The sequence below is a fragment of the Paramormyrops kingsleyae genome, chromosome 19 (assembly GCF_048594095.1).
Source record: "Paramormyrops kingsleyae isolate MSU_618 chromosome 19, PKINGS_0.4, whole genome shotgun sequence".
Taxonomy (NCBI): Eukaryota; Metazoa; Chordata; class Actinopteri; order Osteoglossiformes; family Mormyridae; genus Paramormyrops; species Paramormyrops kingsleyae.
The window spans coordinates 19,695,100-19,713,340 of record NC_132815.1 but is presented as its reverse complement, the minus strand read 5'-3'; the positions used below and the strand labels follow the sequence as shown (position 1 = coordinate 19,713,340).

Here is an 18,241-nt window from a genome sequence, read left to right as displayed (position 1 = left end):
ACGCTGTCTAAAGAAGTGCTTCCTTAAATCCAGTTTGAAATGTTCTCCCGCTAATTTCCACCTATGGCCACGAGTTCTTGTATTTGAACTAATGCTGAAGTAACTATTCGGTTGAACAGCATCCAAACCTGTTAGAATCTTATAGACCTGGATCATGTCCCCCCTCAGTCTCCTTTGCTTGAGGCTGAACAGATTTAGCTCAAATAACCTTTCCTCGTATGACATTCCTCTAAGACCAGGAATCATTCTTGTGGCCCTACGCTGCACCTTTTCTAAGGCCGCTATGTCCTTTTTAAGATATGGTGACCAAACCTGTACACAATATTCTAGGTGAGGTCTCACCAAGGAATTGTATAATCTTAGCATTACCTCCCTTGACTTAAACTCCACACACCTGGAGATATACCCCAACATCCTATTGGCCTTTTTTATTGCTTCCCCGCACTGGCGAGAATGAGACATGGAAGCATCAACATACACACCAAGGTCTTTCTCATAATCAGCTACCTTTATTTCAGTAGGTCCCATAAAATACCTGTACTTTATATTTCTGCTCCCTACATGGAGTACCTTACATTTGTCTATGTTAAATTTCATCTGCCAGGTGTCAGCCCAGTCACTAATTAAATTAATATCCCGCTGTAGCTGCTGAGCCGCTAGTTCAGTATCTGCTACACCACCCACTTTGGTGTCATCTGCAAATTTCACCAGTTTACTGTATATATTGGTGTCTATATCATTTATGTAAATTAGGAACAAAAGTGGTCCTAAAATTGAACCCTGCGGTACCCCACTATGAACTCAGGCCCACTGTGACATTGAGCCTCTTATAACTACTCGCTGCTTCCTATCCGTTAACCAGTTATCAATCCAGGTCGCTACAGTTCCTAAAATACCTGTCGCTTTGAGTTTAAGTGAGAGCCTCTTGTGGGCTATGTATTATTATTATTATTATTATTATTATTATTAAAGCTTCATGAACCGTTTGCTGTATTTTCTGACTCCATTAGATGGCGCTCTTTGTTTACTTTGGGGCATGCTTTGAGTGCTTTCTTAACAGAGAGGTTGTTGGGAGTAGTGAGCCACAGCCAGCATGCGACTGGGCAAGCATACAGCACAAATATACAGTGGATTACGGTATGTGGAGGGGAACTGAAGGCAACATGGATGCAGTCTATGAAAAGTAAATGTAAGTGAATTAAAAAGTGTTGCTATGTTTTTATATGATAATTTGGCAAATATTTTTAGATTTTTTTAGAATCTAAGACTGTGCAATGTGTGCGTGAACAAAAAGTTAGATATTTTTAGATCTGAAAACCAGTTCGACCGATTCACTGAAAAGATCCAGTTCAAAATAACAACTTATTCAGTAATCAGACATCACTATCGTTTATTTCAGTAGCTGTTTTTGCATCCATATCCTATTGTAGTTCGTGTAGTGATTTTCTCTTCGACTGAAAATCACACAAACACAAATGCGATTCTGCATCATATTAGATTTGGGTACTAATGTGTCAATCGCGTTAGAACAGATTCGTTGTGTGATATCATTCAGGGGAAACAGAACTGAATGATCATTGAATATTTGCTTTGTATGGTTTGGTATATGTGGTGGCACAGTGGCAAGCACTGTTACCTCACAACGCTGGGAGCAGGGTTCAAGTCTCTGCTTGCAGTTCCATGTATGTACAGTATGTCATCATGGGATTTTCTCCAGTCTCTCCCCACAGTCCAAAAATATGCTGCGGTTAATTTGAGTTACCAAATGGTGTATAAGTTTGCCCTGTGATGGTTTGGTGCCCCATCTTGGATAGTTCCTTGCCTTGTACCCATAGTCTCTGGAACAGGTTTCAGACTCACCACTACCCTGAATAGGACAACCAGTTACAGAAGCTGGATGGAGAGTGTAACACAGAATTAAACACCTAAAAATACATAGCTAATATCTTTCTGTACCAGTGAAATGCATAAATCTTCTGTTTTGATTTCCATAAATGTAAAAACATTCTTTTCAGTCAAACCAATCAAATCAACAGCTTGACCCTAAGCATCTGCTTTATCCAACTGAATAACTGTAGTCTCAGGGACACAGGGCTCAATTTTAGCAGAAAATTACTTGAAAATACAATAACTGAATGCTTCATCTGCAATATGCTATGCTAATGGATTCTCAGAGGCACGACTACACAAGTATGTTTTAAAGCTGAAGAGGCCGTAATTTAGGTGTGTAATCAGAGTGACCATCAGTGATGTTTCATTGCTGCAGGCACGAGAGACACTTCCAGAAAGACACTCTATACTAGGAAAGCATGATTCCATTTCCGAGTGATGCAGAATAACAAGGATACCATGCAGAAAATGACAAGAATCCAGAGACTAATAGCACTGCAGTCCAGAGACTGACAGTAACACTATCGAGACTGACGGTAACACTTTTCAGAGACTGTTGGAGACACCCTTCAGAGATTGATAGTAACACTGTCCGAGACTGACAGTGAGACTGCCCAGAAATTGATGAAGAGACTGTCTAGAGATTGACAGCACTGAAGTCCAGAGACTGATAATAACACTGTCCAGAGACTGACTGCACTGCAGTCCAGAACCTGATGGTAACACTGCACAGAGACAGATAGTAACACTGTCCAGAGACTGACTGCACTGCAGTCCAAAGATAACACTGACAATGCCCAAAGACTGACAGTAACACTGTCCCGAGACTGAGGGTGACATTCTACAGTCTGACAGCACTGCAGTCCAGAGACTCACAGTATCACCATCCAGAGACTGATGGTAACATTGTCCAGCAACTGACAGTAACACTGTCCAGAGACTGATAGTAACCCTGTCCAGAGATTGACGGTAACACGGCCCAGCAACTGACAGTAACACTGTCCAGAGACTGATAGTAACCCTGTCCAGAGATTGACAGTAACACTGACTGACTGTCCAGAGACTGATGGTAACACTTTCCGAAACTAACATTGCCACTCTCCAGAGTCTGACGGTGACACTCTCCAGAGACTGACAGTGACTCTCTCCAGTGACTGACGGTGACACTCTCCAGAAACTGACAGCACAGCTGTCCAGAGACTGACAGAAACACAGCCAAAAGAATGTTGGTGACACTGTCCAAAAACTGAAGGTAGCATTCTCTAGAAGTCTAGATACTGACAGTGACACTGTCCCGAGACGAACAGCACTGCAATCCAGAGGTTGATGATAACAGTCCACAAAATGAAAAAGAGCCTAACAACAATACAATCTTCACTTTGACAGTGATGCAGTCCAAAGAATGGCTGTAATACAGTACAGAGACTGACTGAAAATGCTGAAAGAACAGCTATACAGACCAGAGAATATGAGTGAGAATTCCACTGGGCTTGCTGGAGGCATCAGAGACAATGTGCCAAATATCTGCAGGATGTTCAGCGGTGCGAGAATTTTATTGACACGACCCAGTAGGATAAGCGGGTTGGACAATGGATGGATGGATGGATGGATACCCCCACCTTTAAGCGATCATTTGGCATTCAATGATTATTACTGAGACTGCCATGTTCCTGTACCTATGTTTGTGTGTTTGTCAGTGTCATAATGAAAGTGTGCGAGAGAGAGAAAGCTGGTTTGAGTTATGAAGGCACATATCTAAGACGTGCTAATAAGCCTCACTTTCCCTGCTGTGCCCCCCAACCCCTCCCCTGCATTTATTGCTATTCAATAGACAACATGGCAGCCAGGCCAGCGGACTATAGGCTGGTCAGGGCTGTATTGGTGAAAAGGCAAAAGAATAATATTTGAAGTGAGAAACCAATACACCTCACGGGGTTTATAACCAGTGGACTCAGCACTGCAATATCTGGCATGTAGGTTCAGGGTATGCAGACATCCATTCTCCTGGATTCTAGGGTGGAATAATTCATTAACATTGCTATGCTTGTTCTACAGAAACCACTTTGTGGACATATTATGCATTTGTGCGATTGTGCATTTCTGTGCAGAAATGCTACACTGTGCCTTTTCTCACTGAGCTCTTTGTGGCATCTTGAGACAATAAGGAAGGTGTTTCTCTCTGGAAAATAAAATGGCACAACAGCTGTCAGCCTTAGCAAACCAATTCCCATAAAAGCGGCGCGCTGAACCCTCACTAATATGATGCATTCTGACCAGATGAAAGCGGGAGAAGGCATGGAACAAAATACTTAATTCTCTAACTTCTCAGAACAAAGGAAAGGTACTGTGTTTTACTCCTCCTGTAAAGCGTGTCTATTAGACCTATTATGAATGATCTATAAGCCTCTGCTCTTGCTCTACAGCAGTACAATTGGCTAACGTCTAACATCAATGTCAGCCAGTCTTACTTATGTTAGGGTAGATGGTTAACAATCTAGACGTGACAATGAAAACTTGTGGGTGCAGATCGTGGTGGAGGCCTGGGCTGTATCTAAATGACCTGTTACTCTCTGAACTTTAGGAGGCCTGGAAAATTAATTTGGTAAAAGTCTAACAAAGGCAATACGAAATGTCGACAACCTATGCTCTGTTTAAAAGCAGAGCCATTGTCACCGTTTTCACTGACGACTATTTTTTGTAAACATGAAAATGGGTTCAATCAATGTGATCTGCACAATTAAATACTTTCTTGAAACCATCTTCCCACAACAATCACATTAAGTCGATGCATATGACTCAGCAGAAAAAAATTGCAGATTTTATCAAACAAATCTTTTTAGATAAACTTGACTGCAACATTTATACGAAGTCTTCCCCCGTTCACAATAACACATGATTGTGAACAACTTGTAATTTCATGGTGTCTGACACATAAGAAATGTAAAAGGCACTTTTTTAATAAAAAAAAAAGTGAGTGTCAACACATAATAAATGCTGAGAATAAGGCAGGAATACTCTACGGTGTCAGCAAGGCTCGGGGGGGAAAGAAACTTGACACGAGGCTAGCAGAGGGTGGCATTGCAGTGTATTTCTTGGAGAACTGTTCCATTTGGTGTCCCTGTGGAAGCCATTTATGCACAGAATGAGAACACTGATGGTGGAAAACAGAGTTATGGGTGACCATCATTTTTAAAGCAGCAGGTGGACCAGCATTTTCTCCTGGCAGGACCAAATGGATCATTTCTTAAATATCATCAGGCGCGTCTTAAAGTGACATACAGTAGCCTTTTCTGCGAACAGACCTCCTGTGCAAGCGGGTAACATGTGATGTGCTTTTCAAGGATTAAACAGACAGAGTAGCTGTACCAACCATCAGGTGTAAAAATACAGCTATTTCAGTGCAACACCTCACATCGCCTGCTGTCTCATATAAAAATATCTAATTAGATTTTATGTTTTCACACACGCTCGCGTGCACACTAACCCATGCAGGGACCAGAGTCCACGCACAATTGCTCATGAATGTCTCATTACATTCCACTTGCAGTGTGCTCATCTCGCGCCTTTTCAAGTCAAGTGTCGCGTGATTGGGCTGTGGGGCTGGAGAAGATTCGATGGGCCACTCTGATCACTCTCCTTCCTGCGCATCCGTCCGCGGGGCTTTTATGATGTCAGAGGTGCCTGGCGTGGGCGTTTCACCGCGTAATGGATGCTTCTTTGTTCTGCTGTTTCAAAGGGGCCGTACAAGTGGCGTCCTCCTCGTGGATGATGCATTATTCAGTGTCTGAGTCCCTCTGCAGCTACAGAGCCCACTGGCCCCCCACTGGATCACACTCCCCAGCAGTATTTATAGAGTATTCCATTTATTCCCATTGCTATAATGTGAGAGCTAGAAAAATAAACACTTGCACAGGTCGTCTCTGTTGAATGGACAGAGTAATTAACAGGCGACGACTGACCGACCAACTGACAGATATCTTGGTTTGTTCCGGTGATCCGTAGATTAAGAATCGTTTATGTCACCTCGGGCACCATTAATGAAGAGTGAACTGAACTGCTACACTCAGTGATGATCACACTGTGAGACAGACTGAGACTAAACAGCTAATCGCTTGCCTACTGCAGACCCTGGACTGTTAGCTACCTCAGTATATAAGAGGCTAATATAAAGCAAGTACTTACTGTACATTTCCCCCTACAGAAACAAAGTTGTGAAATATCTTGTTTACCCTCTGTATTTTTACAATCCATCACAAGTAAGCTTAGCTTTGCATGTGTAGGTATAATTTCTCTCTACTTTTAGACTTTCATTGCCTACGCTGCATAGTATAAATTGTTTTGAAAGCTCGCACAATTATATCTGATACATAAAAATGTCTGGCTTGCATTTAAATGAGCAAAGTGCTGGTAGGGTGAACGAGTTCTTTGGGCGACTCTCTCACAATGCAGAAGCACCTAACCTCAGCCATCCTGCACGACTCAAATGTGGAAAACTAGCGGCCTATGGCACTGAATCGGAGGACGTGTAGGGGAGAGAGGAAAGGCGAATGATTCTTCGGCTGTACTTTGGTGGGTCAGGGTACAAGTGCAGTGCTGACACTCAGCAAACAGATGCACTGCAATTCTAGCCCGATCCGTCACTGCACTGCCCAGACCTGCACTGCACTGGGGGTGTGGAGTCATCTGTCCACGCTGGTCTCCGCCAGCCGGTTGTTCATGATGGCCAGGGCGCCGACCCCGTCGGAGAAGCCATTGTGGCGCGATCCAGAGCCAGACTGCCGCGGGTGCCCGTTGGCCGTTTCCGAGAGCTGCTTCTGCATGATGGCCAGGTTCACCTTGTTGGCAGCCAGGAAGTCCCTCATGGAGATCATCTCCCCAGACATGCGACGCCCGTCCGTCTCTTCACTGTCATTGACAGCGTCCGTCTCGATGGAGACGTTGTGGCGGATACGGGCGCGACGAGGCCCCACTGCGTTACGGCGGGGGCGGAGCCCCATACGCGGGCAACACGTGCCAGCATGGGCACACCAGGGTCGGGTTAGCCTGCCCAGGATCCAGTTGAGCACCTGCTTGATGACGATGGAGATGACGTTGAAGAGCGAGTAGATACAGCACACGCCCGTTAGGATGAAGAGGAAGTTGCCCAGCCGGTAAGCTGCCTGGTTCTCGTACGATGCCCGCTGGCCGCTCACCAGGTCCCCGAAGCCGATGGTGCTGAAGGCCACAAAGCAGAAGTAGAGCGAGTCAAAGTATCCCCAGCCCTCGACTGCCGAGTACATGGCTGACGCACAGCAGGACACCAGAACCGCCGCCAGACACAGGATCAGCATCACATAGTAAACCGAGGGCTTCCATCCCGCCAGGCTCTCGCCCCGGCCATCGGGGGCGCTGCATGCCTGCCGACTGCCATGAGGCAGCACCCCTCTCCGCCGCCTCTGCCTTTCGTGGCACGACTTGAGCACGAAGGCCAGCACGGTGATGAGACGCTCCAAGAACAGGTTGAAGAACAGGATGGTGGCAGCACAGCCGATGAGGCCATAGAAGATCAGGAAGACCTTCCCGCCCACGGTGGTGGGGGTTGTCATTCCGAATCCTGGGCAACAAAAAAGAAGGTCAAAGGTCAACATTAGGGCTACTGGGAAACCAACTGGACAGAGTCAACACACACGTTTATATGTCAGAATTCATCTTTGGCTAAAAGATTACACATTAAATGTACCTATATACAGCAACATGTTTCAACAAATGTATTATTCTTTATTTTCTCACTACATTTATGAATTAAATTACATACATATGTGCACACTTTAATTTTAGATCTTTCCATTTATCTTGCCTAGGAAGCCTACACTAGCCTACAGGAAGCTTAACTTCTTCTTTCAAGGGCTAGTGTTAGTTCATGAGAGTGACTCCAAGGAGGAATGAAGCCTGTAGGTGTTTTGAGGTAAGTCAGGTGCTTTGAGACAACCCCTCACAAAGGAGGGCAGAAAAGAAGCATCCTTATGTAGCTGCTGGAACCGGTAAAGCCTGAGCCAATGGGAGATGGAGAAAAGGGAGGGAGCAGCCAGAGACCTGCCAGCACAGCTCACCCCCCCACACACACACACACAAAGCAGAGAGCCTCTAGCTTGTTAAGATCGGAGAGTTGTGTCTCCTAATAAGAATGATCGGTGTTTATTTTCACGGCTGCCGATCACCACTGCGACAGGCAGTATGTTGCCACTGGTGACCGTGAGAAAGATTTGCTTTTGCATGGCGGCTTTGTGCACTCAGATACACAGGTACCCCTGGGATCTTCATGCATTTGTTTATTTTTTTTTAACAGTGGTGCTCTGGGAATGTGAATCAATCCTAAACAAAACCACAGGAAAAACAGACTGTCCATTTTAGAGTGGCAGACGTCACAACAGGGACTGAGACCACTCAGCTAAAGCTGGTGCACTGGGCTACACACCCACAATGCTCCATGGTTCCTGAAACCACTGGAGAGCACACTGCAGGAAGCAGGTAACCAGAAGGATTTGGGGCTGCTGACTGGATGGCCAGCTTCAGGATGAGAGGCACCAAAGCTAGACGCAAATGCCAAAGACCAGCAAACTTGGAACAGGAACCAGGACATGGGAATCAGGATGGGGCTGATTCACAAAAACAAGATAACCAGAACAATCCTAAACATAAGGTAGTGGTCGCCCAACATAGGACCTAACCAAGACCTAAACTAACCGAACAAGATGCTGGCTAATTAGAAAAAATCCCGTAAGCTTAGTAGCAAAATTCCATATGTCAGGCAGCCCTGACTGACACTTGAAAATAAATCACAAATCCAAAAGCTAGACTCCTAACCAAAGTAAGTTATGAGCCTCACAATCAAAGAGCAATGTTCAGTGCTCGGCTTAAAAAGGATTCAGAGCCAGATACCTGTCAGCATCAGACGGGGAGGCGAGCAAGGAAGCAGGCGAATAGCAGCCAGAATTAGGGAAACGGGGTTTATTCTCAGGGACGGACAGGCACGGACATCCAACGAGACAATACAATGACGGAACTGGGGACTACTAACTCAGACGAGGACTAAATACACAAGACAAGCTAGACTTAATAAGACACAGGCGAGCACAATCAGGGTTGAACACGAGGTAATGAGGGGGGCGTGGCACACATCGGGATCGTACGGAGCAGGGTGTGACAATACCACTGTCTCAGAGCAATATCACAAACTGATTGCCACATAACAGAGGTGTCACAGCTAGCTTATAATTTTCATAATAATTTCAGGACAGACAGTCCATTCCTCCTTAGATGAGTTGTAAATTTTGTGCTCCGGTACAATAAGGTGAATCTCCACAAGGTGTGACTGGAACACATGGCCTGACCTGAGGTGATCTTGTTGTACCACTCCATGATTGAGGCTTGGGTGGGATACATACATTTTCACTCTCTTTGATTTTTGTGTATGTGCGTGTGTGTGTGTGTGTGCGAGCGGGTTTATCTATCCTTATGGGGACACAATGTCCCCATAACGTGATAAATATACATTTTTTTCCCTTATGGGGACCGGTTTTCTGGTCCCCATATGGGAAAACTCTATTTTATAAAAATCAGTGACTGCTATGAAAAAACTAAAAATGCAGAAACTCTTGTATTTTGTTTGGTTACTTATGGTTATGGTTAGGGCAAGGTGGGGGTTAAGGTTGTCATAGTTAGCGTTAGCATTTTTCCCATTGAAATGAATAAGCGGTCCCCATAAGGATATGTTTACCCTACATGTGTGTGTGTGTGTGTGTGTGTACAGCTGTGGAAAAAATTAACAGACCATAGCACAATTTTTTGTTTCACTTATTTTTCAGTTTATGAGTGTGTGTGTGTGTGTGTGTGTGTGTGTGTGTGTGTGTGAATAATGTCTCTTTTTTTTTGTTGCAAACTCCAGCCTGGCTTTTACCTGTTTCTCATTAATGAAGGGCTTCAGTCCTAATTCTAGGAGCCTGTCATGAACTGTCCTAGCAGTGCACTTCACACCTGCACTTAATGTTTCCCATTCCTTTTGAAGGTCATTTAATGTCATCTTCCTATTCATGAGAAACTGTCAGATAAGTTAACAGTCATCTCTGCCAATAGAAAATTGCTTCCACCCTCTACTCGGCTGGTTTCTGGTTATTCCCGGTGTCTCCTGCTTCACCTTATTCTTGTGTACTGCAGTCTTAGATACTCTGAGCCTGGAAGCATCCAGTATGTAGCCTTCTGCCAGCAGGACCAGGATTAAACCAGGATTTAAAAATGCAGACTTTCTTATCTTTAAATTTGGAGTGGTCTCTTGATTTTTTTCCGGAGAAGTATATGTAACAACTTTATTTCTTCCGGTTGGAAGCACTAATGTGTGTGACAGTTCTAAACAACAAGGCTCAGTTAAAGCACTGGTCAGAACAGATGCAGGTTATTGAGAACTGAAATGGTTAGACTTGCAGACACAGTACATAGTGTACTGTGCATTAACAGAGACAGTAACAGTAGGTGACACTTTAATAAAATAAGGAATAACATATTAATGGTTAACAATAAAATACAGATAATATATAATAATATATAATGTGTTTCATATCCTATATTATATTATTACTTACAGTCCTTTATACAGTCTTTACATGACTATGTCATATTAAATCATCACCCTGCACTGGTTTTCCAAATAAAAATGTTACATATTATCTATTCTACTGGATTTTTTAAACCAACATTTCACAAAATGTAAACATATTTCCATACATTGAAAGTGGTTATTTAATGTCTTTAAACTAATTATTGTATTCCATGTGTGTTTATTATGTCTATCAGTTACTTTAATTCGCGTTATACAAACGTTTGCGTTTTGTATAATAGATTCTGAAATTCTTAAATAGATTCTTAACGCAACACCCTGCGTGAACAGGCAGGTTATTCATCAACCAAGAAGTAAAAATGGAAACATCTGATCTGTGTTGATATTTCCCTTGTAACTGAAAGTAGGCCTAAATTTAAAGCGAACTGGAAAGCGTTTTACTTATTAGTCTAGTTTTATTCTGTCGGTGTGAATTTCGAATACATCAATTACAGGATTAAAGCGAAAGCTTACAATCAAACGATTCTCAAATTTCTCAACTATATGAATGAAATAAATATTTTTAAAAGAAGCAACTGTGTATTTTGTACAAAATCATTTAAGTAGTTTAATCCCAGCCCGCCTATAAGTGAAACATCCAATAATGTTAATGTCCAGCGCAATCTCCATTTTCCTGCTAATGAGCGTGTAACTATGACGACTGGGCATGATATTGCCTGTGTTAGCACTTTCTGGTAGTAAAAATGACAATTTTCTCTGTCCTCAAGTGGATCATGGCTTACCTATGGTGGAAACCACAGTTCCCACGAAATAAAAAGCCCCGGTGAAATCCCAGCGGGGTCTGGTGCTGTCCACGCGAATCCCGGCGACATTAGCCTCCTCGTAGTATCTCAGAAAGTTTTCCAGGTCCTTTTTGCTCAAGTTGTGTTTCTGGGTGAAATGATCGAATCTCTGCGCCCACCTCTCCTTCGCCTGCTTCTCTCTGGGGTACTCGAGCGCCGAGAAGACGGCGGCTCCGCACAGGAGGTAGATGATGATGAGCAATGCCAGCATCAGGAACCTCGCATTATCCTCGTTTAATGGACCGAGCCCGCAGCAGCAGCCACGACAAGCCATTATTTTGTTGGGCTGATCCGATCGTGGCTCCACATTATCTCAAGTTGAACACCAAGCCTCCACCGTCCATTCCTGAATTCGCCAGTCGAAATGACACCTGTATTTCTTTCTTTTTTTTTGCTTTATGTCGATGTCAACCAAGTAATAGCTCTGTCCCAGACCATGTCCACTCCAGGGGGAGAATTAAAATGTGGCAATACACAGAGGGGGAGACAGACAATAACTTTGGTCTGATATCATGTACATCTTTGCCGTGGTTGCAACGTGCGTCGCTGGAAGGGATTAGCAACATTAAATCCAATTGTTGCGTTTTTGCCTTGTTTATTTATCGAAAAGCTTTTAAAGCTCTCCTTTGTCAATTAGTCCATAAAAGTCTAGATTCTAATGTTTAAATTATATATGCTACAATTGTCTTTTAATGTTTTTATGTAATGCGCCACATTCTTACGTATTGTGATATGAAAGTGTGAAGAATTACAGTAATCGCAAAATCAATACTGTGGGAAGCAATTAACCTAGTCAGCGATTTTTTTCATATCTCAACACCAAAAAGATGCAAATACAACGCTGTTTTCCGGTCCATCACCTTGGCTGGTAATAAACCATAAATGAAACGAATATTCAGTCCCACCCATAGGCTACAGCAGACAAACTTTACCGACGTAGAACAGATTTGCTCCGAATCCTGTCATTAATGACAACCGCGTTTCCTCCGTGAGTCCAGTAAAAATCTCCAAAAGCTCTTCTTGTAACTATCTAAAAACGGCGTTTGTTTATCTGTCATCCTTGCTGCAGGGATAGGAAGCAGAAGCACGGTGATCACCGGTAGTTTGCTTATAATTTCCATTTCTTGCACAGGTTGTCTGTTTACTTGTTAAAACTGCCAGCGCTCCGTACCGTTCCGTAAAGTCCTGCCTCTCTCTACTTTGTCCCGCATATCACGTTTTGACACCTGAAAGCAAGACATCAACCACTTGTCGCCTCGACCCCTTTAAGTGGATTGAGATCGGATTCTAGCCGACAGAGAGCAGCACTAACCCTGAGACTGTTCGAATCTGATTGCAAAATAAGATAATCAACTGCAAACACTCGGGAAATCTTCTGCAGCCGGTCAGGTGCTAATCCACCAGACGTCGGCTTTTGGGGGAAAAAGCAGGATGCTCCGATTTTTCTTTGTTAAATGTTTGCAGTGGCCTTGATGCCACGTAACGCGCATCGCATTCCTGAAAAAAAGAACAAAATATTCCAGACTAGAGAAATGATGAAGAATCTAAATTGAAAAAAATACTCAACTGGCCATATATTTTTTTTCGTGTTTTCAGACCAAATAATTTGTTTCTGTAAATGTCATTTACTGTAGTAGGCGCTATTTTTAATCAATAAATTGTCTTTTTTCTCATTTAGCCTACTTAAAATCAGCCCAACCAAACATCATAAGGTACGTAAACTTCCCTTCTTAAACAAAGACACAAAGACAAAGACGTGTGTAATCAAAAAGAGAATATTGACGAGCAGGGGCGTAGTTAGAGACGAATGTATGGGGGGGCAGAGTCTTGGAGGGGGGAGGGGGTACTGGCATGCCTATATAAAAGCCTATTTGTGATGTAAGCCAATAAATACATATTTCTTTCTTTCGGGGGGTTAAAGTCCCCCAAAATAGGCCTAATGGCGGCCCTGATGCTTTCAAAACTATATGCAATAAGAAGATTATTATGACACAATTCTCGTTTTTTGTCTTTGTAGAATTGGCTGCCTTAAATAACCAACACATACCTGATCTGTATCATACCAGTTTATACTTAAAGCTAAACACTGCACCTCCTTAAACATTGCACCGTTTATATTCACATTGGTTGGCTGACATTTTTTCAGTCCAAAATAACTTGCATTTTTAGCCATTGACACAGCAAGATATTATGCTACAGCAATTTGGCTGCCTTTAGGGTTATAAATGTAATCAGTCACTGCACTACCTGCTAGCACAGGAAACAAACACAGGACGGCACTGGGAACACACACAGGATGACACATGACAGCACAGGAAACACACACGGGACCATAAAGGGAACACACACAGGACGACACAGGGAACACACACAGGACGGCACAGGGAACACACACAGGACGACACAGGGAACACACACAGGACGGCACTGGGAACACACACAGGACGGCACTGGGAGCACACACAGGATGACACATGACAGCACAGGAAACACACACAGGACCATAAAGGGAACACACACAGGACGACACAGGGAACACACACAGGACGGCACAGGGAACACACACAGGACGACACAGGGAACACACACTGGACGGCACAGGGAACACACACAGGACGGCACTGGGAGCACACACAGGATGACACATGACAGCACAGGAAACACACACAGGACCATAAAGGGAACACACACAGGACGGCACAGGGAACACACACAGGACGACACAGGGAACACAAACAGGACAGCACAGGAAACACACACAGGATCATAAAGGGAACACACACAGGACGGCACAGGGAACACACACAGGACGACACAGGGAACACACACAGGACGGCACAGGGAACACACACAGGACGACAAAGGGAACACACAGAGGACGACAAAGGAAACACACACAGGACGGCACTGGGAGCACACACAGGATGACACATGACAGCACAGGAAACACACGCAGGACCATAAAGGGAACACACACAGGATGGCACAGGGAGCACACACAGGATGGCACATGACAGCACAGGAAACACACACAGGAGCACAAAGGAAACACACACAGGACGACACAGGGAACACACACAGTACGACAGAGGGAACACGCACAGGACGGCACAGGGAACACACACAGGATGGCACTGGGAATACACACAGGATGGCACAGGGAACACACACAGGACGGCACAGGGAACACACACAAGACAGTATGAGAAGCACACACCGGCTGCTGGAGGCGGAAGGGCCCAATATTCATGAAGAATACCAGACAGTTTGGTCCGCTTCATCGACGTCTCTGGTGAATATAGTGAAAGCCAGTGTTCCTGAGCCCCAGAACAAAGCTGCATTAGCATAGGGTAGAGTGCAGAGCTGGGTTGAAAGATTTCCTCCGGTTGTCTTGCATATAAATATTAGTTTGTTTTTGTTGAAGAGGGCAGAGGTTCACTAGCAGTCGGATCAGCCGTGGCGAGGGCCTGATTAACCCCAGAGTCTCCCTTATCTCCCGTGATAGCCTGGGCCCAGAAGATCGCTGTCCAAGGTGCTAAACTCCCAAGCCTGGACAGCTTATGCATCTCAGAAACCAGAGGTATCATTGGGGGAAAAAGAAAAAAAAAACATTGATGTAGTAATAAATTATCTATATTACTTTTGAGGGGAAAACCATAAAAAGTATGGTACAAATTAAAAATACATATTTTGTGGTTTCAAGTAGATAAAATTTAAGCCTCTAGTTTCATTATTATGGTTGTTCCAACCTATATACAAATAATACTCATAATTGTAATCAGGGGCGTTGCTTGAGATTTTGGGCCCCATGAAAGCATATCATATTAGGCCCCCCAGTCCAAACCAATCCAGTTATTTTCCTAATTTTTTAGGGCCCCTGTCACTCAGGGGCCCTTGGAATCGTCCTAGCTTTCCTCCCCCTTACGGCACCCCTGATTGTAATCATCATCACCAATTATATAGGGGCTATAAAAATGATTTAGAGCCACTTGTTATTCTTTTTGTTCTTTAATAACAGAATAAGATCAGACTCAAAATAAACTACATGGTGAGGAGATCCATGTGCAGTTAGATGAACTGCCAGTCATGTTGTGGCATGTAGGAGATGCTGTAGGCTGACAAATGGGCCGTTTGACCTTGATTGTCATAGAAGGTCTCTCCACTGCTGCTTCATGGAGACATTATCAGTTTACATCCGACCTGTCCTGGGATGGCACCTGAATCCCACACTTGCGTCTTGCTGACACTTGTGAGGCGCAGCACGGACAGTCCCAAAAAGAGAACCCCCCAGCCTCCGTTTGAACTTCCCCGATGCGTGTCACGATTCTAGCATTTGTCCTGCTCCTGTGCTGAGTGTACGGAGCAGAATCCAAGCCTCCTCTAGGGGCGGATCAATACCCGGTGACCTTTCAGGATCTGGTTGGAGTATTTCTGTGTCTTGTTGGGGACATGCAGAATTCACTTCAGCAAATGTCACCATGTTTGTCAGGGGTGCCGAATACATTATTTATATTGTTTGGTCAAGATTATTTTAGACTTGGTGTTAACAGCAATAACCCAGTAATAAGTGCTGCTGCAGTGATATGCTGCAGTGCTATGCTGCAGTGCTATGGTGCAGTGCTATGGTGCAGTGCTATGGTGCAGTGCTATGGTGCAGTGCTATGGTGCAGTGCTATGGTGCAGTGCTATGGTGCAGTGCTATGGTGATGCTGTCCTCAGGAAATCTGGAATATGAAGCTACTTCCATTATATATATATATATATTGCAGTGAACATGTTACATTTTTTGCATTTCAAATAAGAATAAAAATTAATAATAGTTTTCTGTGCTTATATAATATACTTATGCAACATTCACATATAATCTTATGCAACATTCAAGTAGCATCTTAAAATTGCAGGTAAGAGAATGTTAGTGTGAATTAGCTGCCTAATGTGAGACTGCCCTCCCTATCCCCCACCCACATAAATACATACATACTGTATGTACGTACCATTAGACTGATTAGAGTAATATGGAGTGTGCCCTGCCATGGGTTGGCGCCCCCTCCTGGGCTGATCTCTGCCTTGTCTCTGACCCCCCCCCCCCCCCCCCGCGACCCTGAATAGGATAAGCAGTACAGAAAATGGATGGGTGGGCGGATTAGAGTAATGTGGTTAATTGAAGAAAGGATCTGTGTTTTGAAAAAATCATACAATCCAATACTTTCAATTTAGTCTAAAGTCACGTGCTTTCAAAATACACAAACTAATAAAAAAAAAAACAAATAAATGAATGAGCAAACAAACAGGTAAATAAATCACAATAGTGACATCTGTGTCAGTATAATTTTTAGTTTCAGGCTAATCTGCCATTTCAGTCTTGATTTAAGTAAATCTGCTTCTAGTTTGCTGGGCAAACTATGACTCAGGCTAATCTTTGAGCCTGACAGTTTGGCATCTCCCTCTTGTTCGATCACCACTCGAGAAAGCAGGAATTAGTCTCATGAAACCGAAGACCAGGGAATGGTTAACAGAGCCGTAAAGTGCGACTATAATGTTGTTGTCCAGGCCTGATTTACCAATATGCACCTGCTCTATTATGCTGAATGATAGCAGGTAGCACTCAGAAAAGACTCTTCACATAATTGTTAAAACAAAAAAAAAAGTAAATTTTGAGAATAGTAATCAGTTTGATGCTGTTGGCAAGTATTGCACATCCTTTTCAACTCATCATTTCCAGCTGTGTGTTTAGTGGTAAAATGCAGTGGAAAACCTCACAGGAAAGGATGCATCTCAAATCTTTTGCAGACTTATTTGTCTCTGGTCATTTCTGTAAGCCATTGGTTACGCTGTTACCCAGAACCTCGACTACCCCCAAAAGCAATAAACATCAGTGCACCTGCTATGTTTGGCAGATGTGTTAACTGCGATTGCATTCACCCATGCAGGGCTGCAGAAACCCCTTTTCACTGATTAACTAGAATCCCCAGCAAAGAGAAAAAAAAGTCAACAGACAAAAAAACACCATCTTGACTGTTTATCATTAAATTCCATTATGCTTGGTTGCTATGGCAGTGGGGAACAATCGTGCCGTTGTGTTTACCTGACAACTCCGCCACAATCCACTCTGCAGAGTTCTTTGAGGTAGGTGCATTTGCCCAGTCCACTCAGGACATATACAATCCTGTTCTTTATGGCAGACATCAGTAAACAGTCATTCATAGTGGACATCAGTAAACATTCACTGCAAACACAAGTAAACAGTTTTTCCCCCCTGCAATTCACAATGGCAAGTCTTATTTCTATGGCACATTTTTATTTGACAGCCCATCCAGGGGGTACCCCAGCCACGTGTCCTATGCTGCCTGGGACAGGCTCAGGGGCCGCTGTGACCCAGACCAGGAAAGACAGTTAGGAGATGGACAGATTTTGACTTGATGCTTTAGTTCAGTGTTTCCCAACCCAGTCCTCAGGGGAACCCCGGACAGTCCACATTTTTACTTCCTCTCAGCTCCCAGCGCACCTGTACCAGGTATTCAGTGTTCCTCATTGGCTGGGAGCTGGGAGGGAGCAAAAACGTGGACTATCCGGGGTTCCCCGAGGAAACACTGCCCTAGTTGATATGACACAACAAAATTCACCAGGTGTCGGTTTGCCTGATAGACTAACTCTGTGAGTTTTAATGCCTCAACTATGCAAAAGTGTGTAAAAATACAAGACTGCTCGAAGTGACATATATGGCTTATAAAATATTGAAGTATAATCATTAAGTCGTTAAGGCTTTAGTCATTAAATCTAAGAACCTCTAATGACAAAATCACCTCTTTATTACTGCCTAAGATGAAGAGCTTCTGAGACTCAGACTTGGACGTGGCCCCGTAGCTGTTTGATGGCAGCGTGTTCCCCATTCAGTGACAACAGCCACAGCATCGGCAAT

The 18,241-nt window shown here is 43.8% G+C and overlaps 1 protein-coding gene across 1 annotated transcript; it reads right to left on the bottom strand.

Moving 5' to 3' along the window:
• Positions 1 to 5,024: 5,024 nt before the first annotated feature.
• On the bottom strand, positions 5,025 to 11,915 carry LOC111841775 (potassium channel subfamily K member 13-like). The gene is made up of 2 exons (XM_023807761.2): positions 11,263 to 11,915; positions 5,025 to 7,483 (listed from the first exon to the last, which is right to left on the bottom strand). Exons 1-2 carry the CDS (start codon positions 11,594 to 11,596, stop codon positions 6,570 to 6,572), a joined length of 1,248 nt encoding a protein of 415 aa, XP_023663529.1. The 5' UTR covers positions 11,597 to 11,915; the 3' UTR covers positions 5,025 to 6,569.
• Positions 11,916 to 18,241: the final 6,326 nt, after the last annotated feature.

What these genes read in the sequence shown, in the direction of transcription:
- LOC111841775 (XM_023807761.2), bottom strand. Translation starts at nt 11,596, where the DNA reads ATGGCTTGTCGTGGCTGCTGCTGCGGGCTCGGTCCATTAAACGAGGAT. An exon ending in AACTGTGGTTTCCACCATAG is followed by an intron (nt 7,484 to 11,262) that starts GTAAGCCATGAT and finishes TTTGTTGCCCAG; the next exon opens with GATTCGGAATGACAACCCCC.